Raw genomic sequence first — 20,471 nt, 5'->3', positions numbered from 1 at the left:
TTTGAGACAAGGGCTCACTAAGTTGTTGAGGCTGATCTCGAACTTGTGATCCTCCTGCTTTAACCTCTCAAATTGCTGGGATTATAGGCATGTGCTACCATGCCTAACTTAATAAGTCATTTTTAATGCAGGATTTTTATGAAGTTTTTAGATTTAAAAAATTTTTATCTTCCAAAATTAAAATATTGTCATAGCCATATCATATGCATTTATCATTTTGAGTAAAATATCTGTCATTACATTTTGGTGATTTCAATTTTCTCCTTCCTAAAGATTTTTCCCATTTCTGTTTGTTGTGAGAAATGAAAAGATATGGGAAGTTTGATGTTTCTGAACACTTCATTTAGAATTATGTTTTTCTTCTATTCCGGTGTCTTCCCTTTTACAGCCCAATATTGTCAAATAGAAGTTTGTTAGAACTTCACTGGGCATGGGCTTGGGAGTATGAAGGTTGATGAGAAAAGAACAATTTCTCTTCATTACTATTAGATTATTTATATCAGAGATTTGTTTTAAGAAATACCTGTTAAAATGGTTCAAAATTATTCATTTTGAAACTGAGGTCAAAGAAAGGTGTGTGTGTGTGTGTGTGTGTGTATGAAAGAGAGTGGGGAGAGAGAAGATATTAAATTATCGTTGATTAATGTCTACCTGTTAAAGCTAACTTGTTCCAGAATTATTTAATATGTTCAAAGGTATGAAATGGAAAATAAAATTTATTGGTTGATATTTACTCAGATTTTAAAATATTTTACAGTTTGTCAACACTTGGCAAATTTTAAACAAAGAATTCCTTTGTTATGTAACTTGAAGTTAAAACCTTAAATAAAATCAGAAAAAATCTAACACTTGTTTTTGTTCTTACTAAGTGCCAGGAAATATTCTAAAACCTTTACATGTGTTATTTCTTTCAATCCTCACAAAGCTTTATTAACTAAATAAAGCTATTTGTGCTGGGGTTGTGGCTCAGCGGTAGAGAGCTTGCCTAACATGTGCGAGGCCCTGGGTTCAATCCTCAGCACCACATAAAATAAATAAATAAACTATTATTTGCCCCATTTTATAAATGAGAGGCCTGGGCACAGATAGGTTAAGTCACTTTTCTAGAGCTGCACAGCTAGTGACAGTGCCGATATTTGAACCCGGTCTGTTCCAGAGCCCAGGCACTTGTTTTTTTTTTTTTTTTTTTAAATCTATCTACTGCCAGAACAGCTTTTTGTGTTTGCTGAGGCATGGTAGCACATGCCTATAATCTCAGCAATTTGAGAGGTTGAAGCAGGAGGATCACAAGTTTGAGGTCAGCCTAAGCAACTATAAGATATATATAAATATAAGATATATGGTTGAGATGATTCCTTAATTTTTGAAATCTACTCATGCTATATTTAAAAAATATTTTGAAGTAGAAATATTCTAAAGTAATAGGATTTAATTCAGAAGTATCAAAGAGCTCATTCATTCTCTGGTTGCCTTGCACCTTTGTATGTCTTGGTAGCTCTTCTTAAGAGACTTTGGGTCCACAAAACATCTTGCTTTTTCTGTGTGATTTAAGAATGGATTGAAATAGGTTACTAATATCCTACAGTATTAATAATTCATTTCGGAAAATAACCTCTCCTCTTTGGCAGCTGTTTCCTATCTTCTTTTCTAGTCCACATCCTGTATAGATGGATAGCTAAGGAGTGGCTGAATAAGGAGATAGCAGGAAATGAAATTGTAGAATCCCAGGCTAGAGAGATAACAAGATGCTCCACTGGGCCCAGCAGGAAAATGCTCTTGCTTTTCTTGAAAATAATGTACTTATTTAGCTTAAACATTAATTCAAAAGTATTTTACTAGACAAAGTTTTTGTATATTGTTATTTCTTTACTTAATAGGATTCTTCATAAACTTGTATAATGTTAGCAGGAATCAAAAGATAGGCTATTTGGGCTGGGGTTGTGGCTCGGCGGTAGAGCGCTTGCCTAACACGTGCAAAGTCTTGGGTTCAATCCTTAGCACCACATAAAATAAATAAATAAATAAAGGTATTGTGTCCAACTATGAATAAAAAATAAATATTAAAAAATAAGCTATTTTAGGAAAATCATTTTCCTTACTATCCATTTATTGTGATATAAGGAGTATCTGTGCTTCAAAAACAATAAAAATTCTTTCACCTTCAAAAGCACTATTTATTGTTATTCTCATAAGAGAGGCAATTATAGTTTTTATTAAAATTTCCTGATTGGTTTAACTACTCTGGGTACTATACAAAACCTTTTTTTGTATATTAATCTGAATTTTCAGAGAAAGATTTTCAGTTTTTTTGATTATTCAGTACCAGTGCTTACAACACAGTAATTATAATACCATTTGATGGTAGCTTTCTAATAAAAACTAAATGGTTAAACACTAGCCATTTTGTCAGACTTACGGTTAGGGTAGAATAGCATTAATATATTCAAGTCTTTGTTGGTTTGTGTGGCCAGCATTAATATTTCTTTCATTCCAGTTAATACATATTTAGGATGCAGATATCCTAACTTAGGTATATGTGCAAACAGAAACATATGTATACCTACTCCCAATTCTTTCTTTGGCTAAGTTGTTTTTCATAACCTTTATGTACTAATTTTAAAGAATTCCCAATTTTGACATCCTTATTTTTACATTAAAGACTGCATCTATTCACATTTTGAAATGTTATTGAACTAGTCTGCTACTTGGCTGTTCTATATAAGTAAAACTGTTAATGTGTAGTTATGAATTTTGTGTTTTCTATCAATATTTGAGTTGGCATTTAGATGATTTTAAAAATTTTCAGTTTTTTTTTTTCAAGATTGCATTTATTTTTAGTTACACACAGTGGTGCACACCTCAGGAGACTGAGGCCAGAGGATTGCAAGTTTGAGGGCGGCATCTACAACTTAGTGAGACCTTGTCTCAAAATAAAAAACAAAAAGGACTGGGAATGTAGTTCAGTGGTAAAGCACCTCTGTGTTCAATCCCCAGTACCACATACAAAAAAAAAAATACCAAACCATTGATGAGTTGTTNGTGTGGGGGAGGGTGGGGGGGGGATGTAAAGCTAAGATGCCAATGTACTCACTTTATATTCCATGATACTTTATTTGACTAATGTTGTAAAACCTCTTCTTAAAAAACTTATGCTTAATACTTTTTAAAAATATGTGCTTTTAAACTTTAACTACTTTAAATTGACTACTTTAAATTTATCTACTTTTAATTGACTACTTTAATTTCAAAGGAAACAGTATCACACTTCTTAATAAATCTTATGTGGTTATTTATAATTGATTTTTCAATTACTATTTGCCAAAATCAGCAGAGCATCAGACACCATTCCAGGTACTGTGATAACAGAAGTAAATAAGACAAATAAAATCACGGGGACAGTACCTTTAGTGTGGGGAATTTGATCTAGAATTTTACTAGTTTTTTCTTTCTATCCAAAAAAGGATTCAAGACTTACAAGAACATATTTTGGGGGTGGAGTGGGATACTGAGGATCTAACCAAGGGGTGCTTTGCCACTGAGCTACATACCTAACCCTTTTAATTTTTTATTTTGAGACAGTCTCACTAAGTTGCTGAGGGTCTCATTAAGTTGCTGAGGCTGGCCTCGAATTTGAGATCCTCCTAAGTCTCCCAAATCCCACTGTGCCCAGCTACAAGAACAATTTCAAAAAATATATTTTTAATGTATAGGCTATTAGAAATAGTTCATTATACAACCAATAATAAAAAAATCAAATGCAAAATAAAAAGAAATAGTTCATTATAGTTATGAAAATTATGATACAAATATTTTTTATTAATCATACCAATATTTAAATGCTTGACTGTAAGTATAGTCAAATACATACTTTTATATTTTAAATAAATTTTTAAAAAATACATACTTGTATATTTTAAATAAATAATATATTTTTCACATACTATTTAGATTACATACTATGTGTTTGAAATATTTATATTTTAGTATAATTGTTATTTAAATGAGTCTAGAAAGTATTAGGAAAGATTCAACAACCGTTAATGTGATGATCGCTTATATTAAAAAAAATTATAAAGGTCATACAAGTTGATACTACCAATACTAATCATTACTTTCTTTCAAAGTGTTTTTAAAAATTGAATGAATATATCCTCAGAGAAGTATGTAATAGTTGCTTTGTTTTATAAATAGGGACTATAATGGACAAGAATGGTCTCATAGATACTCTCTCTTGGAACTAAGAATGGAATTCTTGTGTTAGACTGGCTGTGAAAGATGTACCACCTCCTTCAGAAAAGTAGGGAAATTTCTTTTCAGAAGAAAATTACTTTTGTAATAGTCACAAACTATTAACCAGCTAGAAAATTTTACAGTAGTGCTAGTTTACATATCGCTCAGTGTATTGTGTGCCTACCTACATTACAACAGCGCTAAGAAAATTAGGATGTTAATGTCCTAGAACCTCTCAAAATTTTTCTCTGCTCCTAAAACCTGGGATTAGAGATTGCCAGGAGAAATCTGCTTTTGTGTGTGTGTGTGTGTGTGTGTGTGGTACTGGGGATTGAACCTGGGGCCTTGTGCATGGTAGGCATGTACTCTACCAACTGAGCTACATCCCCAGCCCCACCAGGAGAAATCTGTAGATCTTAGTTTCTTCTTTTAATCTTTAGTATCATTTCTTAGGTGGACAAAAACAAATAGGGCTGGGTGCCTTGCTGAAGGCCTACAAACCCAGAGGCAGAGGATTCTGAGTTCAAAGCCAGCTTCATTAACAGCGAGGTGCTAAGCAACTCAGTGAGACCCTGTCTCTAAATAATATACAAAAAAGGGCTGGGGATGTCACTCAGTGGTTGAGCACCCCTGAGTTCAATCCCTGATCCCCCCCACCCCACCCCCGCAGCAAAAAACAAAAAACAGAGAAGATAGTTTCTTTACCCTTCAGCATTAATTAGCATTAATAAAAGGATCCTCTGAAATTAGATTATCTTTAACCACAGTTTCTTAGATGCTTTCACTTTTATTACATTCAGTCCAGTCTATATTCACTATATTTAAAAAAATTTTTTTAAGTATTTTTATTTTTTCAAATTCACTTTAATACTTGATTTGCTATTGTCTTGTCCATTTTTAACAATTTTCTCAAGATTTATCTCAAGATTTAATATTTAAAAGAATTTAACTATGATTTTTAAATATGTCAGATTTTAAATGTGAATGTCTTAAGTATGGAAAGTCTACCTTATCTTTCTCTCTCTCTCTCTCTAAACACAGTGGATACCCTTTATTTTAATTTGACCACATTATTCTTTGTTCCTACTTTATTTCAGGCATTCTATGATTTTGGTAGATTGTTAACTTTTAGTTTGAATACAAACATGTGATAATAAGTATTTTCAGCTGGCTAAACAGAACTCTGAGAGAGAATTGAAACTAAATTGAATACAAAGCCTAAGAATTCTCAGGGAATATATATGAATGCAGATTCCTAAGAATTCTCAATGTGTGTACTTTTGCTTTGTAAACTGTTTTGTTTAGTTAATCAAAATTAACACAAACCTTAAAAACTGTAGTGCCTTCTAAAATTTTCTTATTTGATCAAGAATTGGTGTAGAAAACAAAGTTTGTTTTCGTTCACTTAAAATCTTAACTAAAATAACATGCTTTTGTGACTAACTAGGCCAACATGACGTTATCCATTAATCATTTAATTTAAAGTACAAGACAGACAAGAAAGAAAGAAAGAAAAGCTAACAAATTCAGTGCAGTTATAGTACTTAATTATACATTTTTTTAGTACTAAGTAGAATTTAAAACCATCTACTAGCTTTTTTTTTGGTACTGTATTATATTGATACCTTACTTTTTAATTTTAAAAAAAGTCATAGAACACCATAAAAATATAGTTTTCTCATGGGACAGAGAAGTAGCGATTCTAAATATGAATTTGTATTTACTATGTTTTTAAGTACTATATCCTTTTTTCCTGATTTTCCTGTAGGAATAATTCTTTGAATGTTTTTATCTACCTTGTTTCACTCTTAGTCCACAAATTTAGATATATACTGTTCATACATAAAACTGATTTATTACAAGCAAATTTTAGATGTTAGCAAATGTTTATTGAATGTCACTGGAGTTTGTAGAATGTTCACTACTTTAGTGAATTGAATGCTTTAGATCACAGGGTATTTTAATATTGTAATGACTAAGGTAATTTTTTATCAGTAAGGATTTTACCATCACAAATAATCTGTAAAGCAAACATGGTTGTTTTTAATTCCTTTATAAATAAGTGTTTAATGAAATAAAATGCATAATATAATACACAGGATGTATATATATATATTTTTCAAGTTTTTTTTTCAGCAGATATTATTGGAGCCCTAATATGCACTTTGTTGGGCCCTAGGGATATAATGGAAAGCCAAGCAGACATTCCTCTGACCATAAAATAACTTGTATAAGAATTGCCAGAATTTTAATAGTATCATGAATAAATTTTGCTTTCATTAAGTCCTTTTCTGTAGAGAAACTTTGTTGTAATTATTTTGATTATATCAGAATCATGAGTTGATGGAGGAGCATCCTCCTCTCAGGAGAGGAGCCAGGATGCAGATGGATCCCTAGAAATTGGCTTGGCCAGGTCTATACCTAGAGAATATGGGTGATTTTGAGGGTTCTTAGAACCAGCTTGATTCCTTGGAGTGTGGAGCAGCCCCTCCAAAAAAATACCTGGAATATACCTGGCCCCTCCAAAAAAATTCCTGGAATATACCTGAAGGCTATACATACCGAGACATGCCTGCTCCTGGTGGAAAAACCTTTATAGAACACATGGTTTTTGCCTTAAAAATAGAAAGGAAACTTTGTTTCCAGCTTGAGGCAAATGACCATAGGAATATTTTAGTCTATTTGCAATTTTAAGGACTTGTAACTGTTTTTGTTGTATTTTATAATAAAGCAGTGTTATAACAATATTAAAGAAACTGTGTAAATGTCACACATAAAAATTCCATCTATAAACTCATGTAAAAATCTCGCTTGTCTATAAAATTTTGCTCATCAAATCTTTGTCCATGTAAATACATATTTCCTCCCAGTTATTATAATTAATACAAAAAATTTGTTCTAATTTGAAAAAGTTTAGGTAAATATTTTTTCACCTTTTGGTTTGCATTTTAAATAATAACAAAATCAATAGTAGAACAATTGATTTAATTAAAAAAATTTTAATGTATTTCTTCAAGGAAAGGTTAACTAAAAATAGTTTTTATGAGTAATTGTATTTACAGTGCTGGATGAATTTATATGATATTTTTATTGTGTTTTAATTGCAAAGTCACCTAACCACTCAGTTGTGCAACTGACCTCTAACCCCTTTTTTACAGGTGAATAGTGCAAGGTCCCCCAAATTGATTTTGAGCCCTGTTTTGAGTTGCCTTCAACTAGAGGATGAGATGCCTGTCAGCTAATAGTGATTTCTATATGACAGTTTTCCTGTCCTGGCCCCATTGCACATTAATGAAAAAGAGAGATTAATTGGAACAACATCATAGCAATTCTTACTCTATATTTTTTCTTCTGCTTTTTCATTCAATTTGTATGTCTTATCAGCTGATTAATTTGCTTTTTTAAAAAAAATAAGGTGGTAGAGTGTATAATATTTAATAGATGGTATTTTTATTCTCTCAAAAGAATTTTTCAAAGACTGGAAGATAACATTAATTCTGATAACACATATTGTGTATCAGAATGGGTGAAGGAAGTATTCTTATTTGAACAGCCTCTGGGCATACCACTATTCCTGTTTCCCCCAGGGAAACCTTCTCTTCTCTTTCTAGAAGCTTCCTGCACTGTGCTACTTGTTTCTCTCATTGCTTTGGTCATAGTTATTCTAATTGTTGGCTACCTGTCTTCCTTGCTCCCTTGCTAATACCTGATAGAGCAGTCTGTCTTGATCATCAGTGCCTCCCTAGTCTCTAGGCAGTACCTGGCACATGGTCAACATTCAACAAGTCGTTGTTCAATGAATTTGATGAAGAATTTTGGTTTCATAGGTGAGGAATCTCAGGTAGAAACTGAGTGGCTTTACCAGATATCTTACCGAAGGGAACCTAGCCCCTGTAGTTTAGCTCCATTCTACAATGCCTCTAAGAATTAATTACTTTCGGCCGGGTTTCTTCTTCCACAGAACAGGTTAATTGTTCTAAGGTCCTTGTTTCCTCCAAAATTATGACTTTATAACAAGAACCCTGAACATTCCTTTTTCCCTCTTTGGTCTTTTTTAGACTATGTGTATTATGTAGAATTAAGCCATTGGGCCAAATCTTGCAGCTCTTTAGGGAATATTGTATTTCCTTTAGGAGCATGTTAACTAATACTCTGACTCTGGTTTTGTTAGCAAAGTCATGGAGAACCTGAAGGTAGGTCGTGGTGAGCAAAAGTTTTACAAGAGGAAAGAATAGTATTTTGGGGGTCTATGTATTGGATATAGAAGTAAACAGAGGTTGAGGAAATCTGAAACACCCAGGTGTTCAGCTTTTCAATTACTGAAGTCTTTTTTTAAAAACATCTCTTAAGTAACTTTATTTAAAACTTGACTATATGGCCAAGACCAGTATTTTCAGAGGAAAAAGCACAATTTTTGATATCTATTACAAGATCATAATATAGAATATGAGTATTTTATGCTTTTCATGACTTTAGCAAAAAAAAATCTTTTTAAGATTCACTTATATCTGCTTAAATTTTTATCAACTGAGCAATCTGAACTAGTGAACTAGGAGGAAGAGAAATAAAAGTAATAGTTTGGTAGCATATTACTGTTTATATGCCAGATAAAACATAAAATGCTTAACCTTGAGAGCTGGAAAGCCAAAAGAATAAAGAGATTGGGGCTGCTCCCTTTTTCCTCTGTGTCTTTTATTTCTGCTGGCTACTTTGCTCTATCCTGAAGCCCTGGCCTGCCTTGTCCAGTGAAGGCACATTCAGTTTACTGTGTATTAGTTGTAAAATTCCATTGAAAATTTTAGCAGTGCCAGGATGAGAAGGATTTTTGGAATTTATATAGTGTCTTAAAAGTATTTAAGTTTTTAAGACAGTCTTTCAAACACATCTTGGAACTCCTCGGAGATGTAAATGGGTTGTGGGATCCATAGGACTCAGGGAGTAGTTCAGCCTCTACCCTCTCTGACCAGATACCTACTCTTCTATATTTTGGAGTTCTCTGGAGCTGGTGCTTCTCACTTCTCATAGTATTTTATTTTAAAGTCTCCCTTGCTTAAAACAAATTGTTAAATTATCACTTATAGGTTGTTTCAGAAAAAATTCATCTTCCCTTTTTTTTGAGGATGGAGAAACACTGAGGATTGAATCCAGAGGCACTTTATCATTGAGTTACATCCCTAACCCTTTTTTATTATTTATTTTAAAATGAGATATCACTAAGTTGCTTAGGGCCACACTAAGTTGCTGAGCCTGGCCTCAAACTGCAATCCTCCTGCCTCAGCCTCTAGAGCTGTTGGGGTTACAAGTGTGTGTAACTGGCAAGTGCCCAGAAACCCTCTATCTGGCTGTTAGCTTCCCCCAAATAAATATAGTATGTCTCTAATTTCAGGAGAATGAAATAGCTAACTCTCCTGCCTTTCAACAGTTTTTCTTTGTCATCCACATTGTGAATGGTGCTCATTTATTATTCTTCTATCCATTTAGAGCTATTTGGGGAATTCCCTTTCTTTCTTTCTTATTTATTTGTGTGTATGTGGGTGTGGGTGTGGGTGTGTGTGCGTAGGGGATTGAATACAGGGCCTTACCTTTACCACAGAGCTTCATTCCTAGGAATTTCCTATTCAAATATTGATCTAACAGAAATGTTGATACTTAAGAAAAAAAAAGTGATGACCTCTATTTGATTAGAAGATGACATTAGCTTAGTTTATAACATTTAGTTATAAAATAGTTTTACATTTCCTTATAATCTTTTAGAAGTTAAAAGGAATTTTGTAGGAAAAAAAAAGTAGGACAACTTTAAGAGTAGGGGTTTGGACTGTCAATACTATTAGTATTACTAAGCTGAGCACTTTTTGTTTTGTAATTTGGGAAATCAGGGAATAGGGACATTTAGTCCAGCTCTTCCATCTGCTGCTCGAATCCATCAAATGGATCTGTAGTCTGTACTTGAGTAATTGTAGTGCGGGGGATCTTACCACCTTCAAGTTAAGGCATTTTCTCTTTGCACAGCTGTCTCCTAAAAATGTATCTCCCTTTACTGAGTCTGTATATCTTCTCATAGGGGCCAGACTTTGCTTGATAATTCTTTTTTAGTTGTAGATGAACACAATATCTTTATTATTTTTTTTATGTGGTGCTGAGGATCAAACCCAGTGCCTCACGCATGTGCTTAACCACCGAGCTGCAACCCCAGCCTGCTTTATAATCTTTTAAGCAAACTTTTTGTTTTGTTTTGTTTTGTTACTATTGGGGATTTAACCCAGTGGCACTGTACCACTGAGCTACATCCCCACCCCTTTTTAAATTTTTTATTCTGAGAAAGTGTTTCACTAAGTTGCTGAAACACTTGTGATCCCCCTGCCTCAGCCTTCCCAGTTGCTAGAATTACAGGCATGTGATATCATGTTCATCTAGCAAACTCTTTTCTCTTTACTTCATCTGTAATAAGGATGGTACTAGTAAATGCAAAGATTCTAAATTACAGTGGCAAATATGGGAGACCTCTTATTCATTTTATTCATTATCATTTGGTTTAGATTTCAGAGACATGTAAACCTTAATTTAGCATCTTATTTTTATTTGAAATATTTTGATTGCAAAATTTATTAAAATGAATCTGTATAATTCATATTTTATTGATATTCAAACTCAGTCTTGTGAATTTTAGCCTCTGTTCTCTATGGTGATGCCCTCAGGCTCCATTGAGTTTTGCGGGACTATTTTCCTATTCATATTAATTCAAATTAATAAACATTTAGCGATTACCTACTCGAGTACAGGCTTCTTGTGTGCACTAGAGATGCAAATATGAATGAGATATCAACCAAAATAGCTCATCTGGGAATGCGTTTGAGATATAAAGGTTCTTTGCTTAAAGGGGAAGTACAGGGGATGAAATAGACCAAATTATGATGTGTGCAGGTATGAATAAATCACACTGAAGGCTACTACTATGTATAATTATAATTCACCAATAAAAATATTTTTAAAAAGAACTGCTGTTACAAGCTCTCTTAGCAAAGAGCATGTTGGCTTCTTCTGAGCACTGAACACAGAATGAAAAAAGAAAAAAAAGCTCCTTTGCTTGTTTGTTCAATCTAGAGTTTTGGAGACTTTGTTTTATTGCAATAAAGCTGTTACTTAAAAAAGAATGGGATACATTATGTATAATATAAAGACCACAGATGTAGATGGGGAGTGGGAACAGAAATGTTGCCTCTGCTATATGGTAAGTTGTAGACTAGAAAAAAACACAAGAGAAAAAAGTAACCTATGGTACAGAGAGATCATCATAGCAGGTACACAGACAAGTGTCCTAACATCAGGAATGGCATGGACAAAGGTCTGAAAGTGTACTGAGTGTCCCTGGAATGGCAGTCATTTCTGGTGTGTGGAAAGCATAAGGAAATTGGAAGAAGGAGAAAGATGGCAGAGATAGGGAGAAAAGCAAGGTTGGGGCCACAGTGAAGGGTATTATGTACCTTATGGGGCTCAAACTTATTCTTCCAGCATTGGGGACCCATATTAGCAGATTTAGATGATTAGATATATTTAATAAATCCTGATAGCATTTTATAGAATGATTAAGAATAATTGTTTATGAAATTTTGATCATTCATCTTTCATCTTTACCATTTTTTGCCATGTGTGAACTTCCTTTTTGGGCTAATGAAACAGACCTGTAGGAGAAAGAGGACATAATTGATGGATGTAATGGTGATCATTTTTGAGTAACTGTGATTGCTTTTTATAGTTTTGGGTTTGTTTTTTGCCACACTGAGAATTGAACCCAGCAAATTTCATACGCTAAGCAAGCACTCTACCACTGAGCTACACCCCCAGCCATACCTTGTTAAGAGATTGTCATTTTACACTGATAGTAGCATGTTTACAAAAGCAGGCCCACTCTTCATTCTCTTATAAGATTCAAATGGCTATAAGATTGAAATAAAAAAGTTTGGATCTGACGATAAGTATAGTACATAACTTTCAATGAGTTTTAGCTTGGAGGTATCTATTTTCATCTTTAGAGGACTTTTTTTTTTCCCTGATTCTTACCTTATTCTAGATCTTTATAATTGAGCTATGCAGCAATATAAGTGAAATATAACTAATTTGCTTAAAAGATCATAGTCACTCATTTTAAATTTATTTTAATGTAGGTGATTGGAGTTGTGCTTCAAAAATTTCAGCAGTTCAGCGGTATTTTATCTGCCAACAATAAGCTCTTTACTTGATTGAACCATGAAAAAGCTGCTAATGAGACTTGTTGAGCACAAAAGTGGACTTGCAGAACCAAAAGCCATTGTTTTCAAATGAATAATCCTGAACAGTTTTAAGCTTCAATGCTTTTTAATCACCACTGAAATTTTCCCTGTAACATCAGCATGGCAAGCAGGAGAAAATCAACAATACCTTGCATGGTCCTCGCCAGTGAACAGGATCCAGACCTTGAGTTAATATCAGATCTGGATGAAGGTCCTCCTGTACTTACGCCCATAGAAAACACCAGGGCAGAGAGTATCTCAAGTGATGAAGAAGTTCATGAATCTGTGGATTCTGACAATCAGCAAAATAAAAAAGTTGAAGGTGGCTATGAATGTAAATATTGTACTTTTCAAACTCCAGATCTAAATATGTTTACTTTCCATGTGGATTCAGAACATCCCAATGTAGTGCTAAATTCATCCTATGTTTGTGTTGAATGCAACTTTCTTACCAAAAGGTATGATGCACTTTCTGAACATAATCTGAAATATCACCCAGGAGAAGAGAATTTCAAGTTGACTATGGTGAAACGGAATAACCAGACAATCTTTGAGCAAACAATAAACGATCTGACTTTTGATGGTAGTTTTGTTAAAGAGGAGAATGCAGAACAAGCAGAATCCATAGAAGTTTCTTCTTCAGGTATCTCTATCAGTAAAACTCCTATCATGAAAATGATGAAAAATAAAGTAGAAAACAAACGGATCACAGTCCATCATAACTCAGCTGAGGATGTTCCTGAAGAGAAAGAGAATGAAATCAAGCCAGACCGTGAAGAAAATGTGGAAAATGCAAATTCTTCAGCTTCAGAATCTAATACAAGTACTTCTGTTGTAAACAGAATGCACCCCAATACTGCCAGCACAGTAGTGACCCCCGCGGCTGTTCTTCCTGGACTAGCACAGGTGATAACTGCAGTGTCTGCTCAGCAGAACTCTAACTTGATTCCTAAAGTCTTAATCCCTGTTAGTAGCATTCCCACCTACAATGCTGCGTTGGATAACAATCCCCTTTTACTTAACACCTACAACAAATTCCCTTATCCAACAATGTCAGAAATTACAGTTCTTTCTGCTCAAGCAAAATATACAGAGGAACAGATCAAGATATGGTTTTCAGCCCAACGTCTTAAACATGGTGTTAGCTGGACTCCTGAGGAAGTAGAAGAGGCAAGAAGGAAACAATTCAATGGGACAGTACATACTGTACCTCAGACCATAACTGTCATTCCTACACACATTTCCACGGGGAGTAATGGTTTACCATCTATTTTACAGACATGCCAAATAGTTGGTCAGCCGGGTCTGGTTCTCACTCAAGTAGCCGGAACAAACACTTTGCCAGTAACAGCACCTATAGCCTTGACCGTGGCAGGGGTTCCAAACCAAACAAATGTACAGAAAAGTCAGGGGCCTGCTGCTCCGCCTGTTGCAGAAACAAAGCCAGCAACAGCAGCAGTTCCCCCTTCTCAAAATGTCAAACATGAAACTGCACTGGTAAACCCTGATTCATTTGGCATTCGAGCAAAAAAGACTAAGGAGCAATTGGCAGAATTAAAAGTTAGCTACCTTAAAAATCAGTTTCCCCATGACTCTGAAATTATCAGACTTATGAAAATAACAGGCCTGACAAAAGGTGAGATTAAAAAATGGTTTAGTGACACAAGGTACAACCAGAGAAATTCAAAGAGTAATCAGTGCTTACATCTCAACAATGATTCCGCTACCACTATCATTATAGACTCCAGTGACGAAACCACTGAATCCCCAACTGTGATTACTTCACAGCATAAGCCATCCTGGAATCCTTTTCCTGACTTCACTCCCCAGAAGTTTAAAGAGAAAACTGCTGAGCAACTTCGTGTCCTTCAGGCAAGTTTTCTCAATAGCTCCGTACTTACGGAGGAAGAATTGAATAGGTTAAGAGCGCAAACCAAACTTACTAGAAGGGAAATTGATGCATGGTTTACAGAGAAGAAGAAATCAAAAGCTTTAAAGGAAGAGAAAATAGAAGTAGATGAAAGTAATGCAGGTAGTTCCAAAGAAGAAGCTGGAGAAACTTCTCCTGGAGATGAATCTGCCCCACCTAAATCCGGGAATACAGGCAAGATTTGTAAAAAGACACCTGAGCAGCTGCACATGCTTAAAAGTGCATTTGTCAGAACACAGTGGCCATCACCAGAAGAGTATGATAAGTTGGCTGAAGAAAGTGGGCTTGCTAGGACAGACATAGTTAGTTGGTTTGGGGACACCCGTTATGCTTGGAAGAATGGAAACTTGAAATGGTACTACTACTATCAAAGCGCCAATTCGAGCAGTATGAATGGTCTGTCATCCCTTAGGAAAAGAGGAAGAGGGAGACCCAAAGGACGGGGCCGAGGAAGACCTCGTGGACGGCCTAGAGGAGGCAAACGAATCAACAACTGGGACAGGCCACCATCACTCATAAAATTTAAAACTGGAACTGCAATACTGAAGGATTATTACCTGAAGCACAAGTTTCTTAATGAGCAAGACCTTGATGAACTTGTCAACAGATCACATATGGGTTATGAGCAGGTCAGAGAGTGGTTTGCAGAAAGACAGAGAAGATCTGAGTTAGGAATAGAATTATTTGAAGAAAATGAAGAGGAAGAAGAAGTCATTGATGATCAGGAAGAAGATGAAGAAGAAACAGATGATAGTGATACTTGGGAACCCCCACGACATGTGAAGCGGAAGCTTTCTAAATCAGATGACTGAAATGTAAGTTTTTAACCTGGTAGTTTTTCCATCAGCCACTTGCATTTCTAACAACCATCTTGTTGTTTCAGTCATCTTCACTTTTGATAATTTTTTTTCCAAAACACTTCTTGTTCCTCAATAAGACTAGGTACCACTAATAGAGTCAAAATGTAGATGATTAACATATGTTGTTCGATTACTATGATTATTATGTAGAATTTAATGTTGCTTTATTTTTGTATGAAATATTTTTTTAATATTTATTTTTTAGTTGTAGATGGACAGCATGGCTTTATTCCACTTATTTATTTTTATGTGGTGCTGAGGATCGAACCCAGTGCCTCAAGTATGTGAGGCGAGTGCACTATCACTTAAGCCACATCCCTAGCCCCTGTATGAAATATTTTTAAGTTTCTTTCTGAGGAAAGATACCTTTTCTGGAGATTCACACACACACACACACACACACACACACACACACAGTAAAGATAAGGAAAGTGCTTCTCCTGCAACCCTCCTTCACTAAAACCTCATTTTTTTTTTTCTTTTTGCCTATTCAAAGAAATAATTAAAAAACTAAAACTACAAAGAAGGGGGAAAAGTATACCAAAGGGAAGACTTACCACAAGAGTGAGGATTACTCAGTTTTAGGAAACTAAATAAAAACTGATTTTTTTTTCTTGTCATCATATTGCTTTCTAAATTTAGTAGATTTTTAGCTAGAGTTTAAAGTGCTTTCTGTATTTAAATAATTCAGTACCTTTTTTGTCTGCGCGTACTAGGGATTGAACCCAGGGGCACTTTACCACTGAGCTATATCTCCAGCCTTTTTTTAAAAAAATTTTATTTTGAGACAGAGTTTTACTAATTTGCTGAAGCTGCCCTCAAACCTCCTGAGTTGCTGGGATTACAGGCATGTGCCACCACCCCAGCTTTCAGTATCTTTTTCTATTAAAAGCCAAAGTTCTATTCTCAACCCTATATAAATTTCATGTTTGCCTAGGTGGCATCTGTTTTTGAAAACCGTGATGTAAATTATTTCTGTTTTTGAGATCAAAAGGCAAATAACATATTTGATATTAAATTAGCTCAGTCACTTAAAATATCTTTTTGATATAAAACAAATCTACCACCACAAGTACTGTGTTTGATTAAAATATATATCTTTATACTCTTAAGAGTACAAATAAATGTGGATTAAATTTGAAAGATTTTGACATGCTCTTTAAATCTTTATTCTTTATCAATTAGATTAATTAAAATTTTGCTTTTATTACGAATCATTTACCTGATTCAGAGTTAGGACCTCAAGTTTTACTACTTCTGCAATTCAGCAACATGGATTTATTATTTTCTGTATTCAGTTTTGGAGTGTTCCAGTATAAAAGTATATTGTTTTCAGAAAATATTGTAGTTGTCATGAAATATCTGTCTGTAGTACAAATAGCATCTCCTATTAGAAATCATTGCAGTGTTCTCAAACAGTAAAGGAGGAAATGAGACATAGACCGTCATTATTATTTTATATATGAACATGCTTGCCTGTTTCCATAGCTTTTTACATCCCTAACCCAGGCTTTACTTTTATGCCCTCTTAACTTTCTCTCTCTTTCTCATAATTTCCTTAATTTTCCCATATTTTCTCTCTCATTTATTTATTTTAGCAATTATTTTTGAGACCTCAGTATATGCAAGATACTGTCCTTATTTCTTAGCAATTTTTTATCAGGTTTTATTTTCATTTACATTTTTAAGGCAGAAAAGAAGATGAACTGAAAATGTTGATGCTTTTACAAAGCTGTACAAATCTCGTTCCAGGTTAGAGAGCACATTTTAAGTCACTAGAAGCTCAAGAATTTTGTACAGCTTTTCCCTGAAGTGTAGCCCTCCACTTCCTCCTGTTAGAAAGCTTCAGGACAGGCTTTGTTCTGACCTAGATGCATAAAATATTTTTAACAGTCACTTTTTTTATTGCTAAACACAAGAATGCACACTCAGCCAAGATTAAATCAACAAATTTGTTGCTGCCGTGAATTGTTGTTGCAGCCTCTGCAGCGACTTTCTGGGGAGTTATAATCTTCTAAAAATAATGTGAACTTTTCTGTATGATTTACTTTAACCATACTTTAAATTTGTGTGGAAAATTCTTATATATTCACACTGGTATTATGGTCAGAAAATTCACATAAAGCTAGTTTTAAAAAATTTGTATTGCAACTTTGATATGTGCACTTTTATGGTATGTATAGAAGAATGCCTTTCTTTTCCAATGCACAAAAGTCTACAATTATAAAACCTTAATTTGGGTTATTATTTTAATAAAATAATTGTTCATTTATAAGAGAAGTCACTCTAGGTTTCCATTAAAAAGTTGTGTGTTGCATGCCTGTGACCCTGGCTACTCGGGAGACTGAGGCTGGAAGACAGCTAGATTTGAGGGCAGCCTGGGCATCTTAACAAAAACCCTGTCTTAAAATAAGATAAAAATGGCTGAAGGGCTGGGATTGTAGCTCAGTATTTCAGTGGTAGAGCATTTGCCTAGCTTGTGTGACACACTGGGTTTGATCCTCAGCACCACATAAAAATAAATAAATAAAATAAAGGTATTGTGTCCATATACAACTAAAAAAAATATTTTTAAAAAGGGCAAGAGCTATAACTCAGATATACTAAAATGTTCCTTGATTCATTCTGCAGTATCTCTCTCTCTCTCTCTCTCTCTCTCTCTCTCAGTTTTATTGAATTTAAATATGGTTCAATTTACAAAAAAAAAAAGTCACTCAAACTTTTTCGAACAGTTTTTGCAAAAAGTGAAGTACATATATAATATTTGTACCTGCCAGCTTTGTATATAAACAGAAAAATATAGGTCTTTAGATTTCACAGCTTGTTTATTATAGATACTGATAATGATATATAGACTTCCTATTCATAATTTTTATAGATGACTAGAGAGAGGTGATAAATGTCTATAAGCAAATCTGGCATATGAAGAATATAGATTATGAGGTACCAACAAGGTATAGTGCATTATATGATATGTGTATGGTGAGCTCAGTGTTAGGGCACAGAGGATGTATTTTCATGGTTAATAGTCATTTTGATCTAAAAGTCGTAAAATTAAAGTTTGGTTTTCCTTAAAGTTTCAGTTTTTTATGTTTTTCTTTTATAGCTGCTTAAAATGTTGAAGGAGAATCAGTTCTTCAACTCAAGATGTCTGGTTTACTGTGAAGGGGCCCAATCTTTGATGACACTGAAAATGTTTTGGGGCTCTCAAAAAACAGGATCCAATATCCAAAAGAAATGGAACTTAATATTGTGCCAAAGTTAAACTACTGCAGTTGGTGGAAGTTCTGCAATGTAAATAGAACACTAATTAAAAAACGACTTGTAAAAATTCAGATTTTAATACAGTACATTTTTATTCTGATATGATAGAGACATCTGAATCTTGGACTTTCTGAGGGAGTTTAATGACCACTAGAGCTTGTCCTCATATTTAGTCCAGCTTACTACTACTGTGTGTCTGGTAAGAAGGGCTGGATTGCTTGTATTCTTTGATATGTGATTAAGCTTATAGCTTTGAGTGACCAAACATTTTACAGAGTAAAAATTGTTAGGAATGGGAAAACAGAAAAACCAAACCTGATTTATTTTGTGTCTTATTTATCAGGCCCTGCGCCAAGATTAAAAGTTGTATGTGAGCTTATACAACTTCAAGTATTAAAATAACCTCTATACACATGTTGAAACAATAAGTTTTGTGGTATCACTGGCCCTTAATGATCGGATATTTAATTAAACACACTCAAGGATGCCATAATCTCTAATTGTAATATTTCTGTTACTTTTCTCATTAGAAGCCAATTTGCTTTTTATTAAATAGAAGATAATACCGAAGAAGGAAAAGAAACTGGTAAGAAGTTGAATAGGGTGAAACTCTAAAATAAGTGTTGTACCAAAAAAATGTGAAAAAGAATCATGTAAAATATATGTAGTGTTTTCTTACAATCATGTGGGAATCAGAAATGTTCATACAGATGTCAGATCAGAATTTTCATTATCTTTCAGTGAAATTCTACATTGTGTAACAATTTCGTTGACTAGAGAAAAAATTCTGAACTGATCCTAATGAGTTAAGAGTTAGCTTTTCACTTATGAATCATGGGAGTGTTAACTGTTAACTCTTATCATACCAGGAGACTGAAAGTTCATACTGATTTATAAACTTTGTAAAGACCGGTGCTGTTCATTTATGTTGAGGACCCTTTATTTTGTGATCATAGGACCATTTTTCAAAATGTGGTTTCTTCATAGAAGAAATGTTCAGTTTAATTAGCTTTGGATTTTAAAATGTTTTTCTGAATGATCACATGTAGTGGGCTTGGCCAGTTTATTTTATCTAATTTAATGAATAATAAATATTAAGCTCTTGGTTAAATGTGTCAGCTAATGGAAATGTTATGAAAAAGCCTTGAATATGCATGCTGCTTTCATTTTTATAAACTGTTTATTTTTTAACTATAGCTTTATTAGTAATTCCAAAATGCTGCAATTTAGCTGATTTCTTCGCTCAGACAGCTGGCTTTGTGGGTGGCTTTTTTCATACTACTGTTAACATTTTTTAAAAAGAAGCAATGTAAAGACTGTAACAATTGAATGCACTAAACTGTTTTTTTCTTTTACACGTTTAAAACTTCTTAAAGCACTCTGTATTATAATGATTAAATTGCTCCCTTTTTTAAACCATTGCTAATGTGGTCTGAGTTTTGTTCGATAGTATTTTTAATGTTTTCAAAATTTGAAATGTCAAGTATTGGAAACGAAGCCTTTGAATATATTTATATTATGTTTCCCTTGCAATATGTTAACTCTGTATATAGTTGTAAATAACTATTAATAAAAATTTCCCATCTCTTTTATAGGCTTGATAAAATTCTGCTCTGATGTTTGCTAGCTTTTAAATATATTTATTTGACAGAGCAAAAGAACTCTTCTCTCCTGGTTGATTGTGTCCTTGAATACAAATAAAAGTTAGCAGTGATTAGTAGTTTTCAGTGACTTTTTTTTTCCATTTTAACAACATCAGTTTTTTAAAAAATTATGGATAAAATTTGCCATTATGCCCACATTTAAGTGTACAATTCAGTTTCATTGAATTATCTTCACAGTGTTGCACAACGATTACCACTATTTCCAATGTTTTTTCATGAACCTAAACAGAAACTTGTAACCATTAAGCAATAACTC

The 20,471-nt window shown here is 33.9% G+C and overlaps 1 protein-coding gene across 1 annotated transcript; it reads left to right on the top strand.

Moving 5' to 3' along the window:
* The first annotated feature begins 12,357 nt into the window (after positions 1-12,357).
* Positions 12,358-20,271, top strand: Zhx1 (zinc fingers and homeoboxes 1). Its single transcript, XM_015486432.2, has 2 exons — positions 12,358-15,242; positions 18,394-20,271. Exon 1 carries the CDS (start codon positions 12,618-12,620, stop codon positions 15,237-15,239), a length of 2,622 nt encoding a protein of 873 aa, XP_015341918.1. The 5' UTR covers positions 12,358-12,617; the 3' UTR covers positions 15,240-15,242; positions 18,394-20,271.
* The last annotated feature ends 200 nt before the right edge of the window (positions 20,272-20,471 follow it).

Source organism: Marmota marmota, unplaced genomic scaffold (genome assembly GCF_001458135.2).
Source record: "Marmota marmota marmota unplaced genomic scaffold, marMar, whole genome shotgun sequence".
In the NCBI taxonomy this organism is placed as follows: domain Eukaryota; kingdom Metazoa; phylum Chordata; class Mammalia; order Rodentia; family Sciuridae; genus Marmota; species Marmota marmota.
The sequence above is the reverse complement of the archived record's forward strand: the minus strand, read 5'-3'. Positions and strand labels throughout refer to the sequence as shown.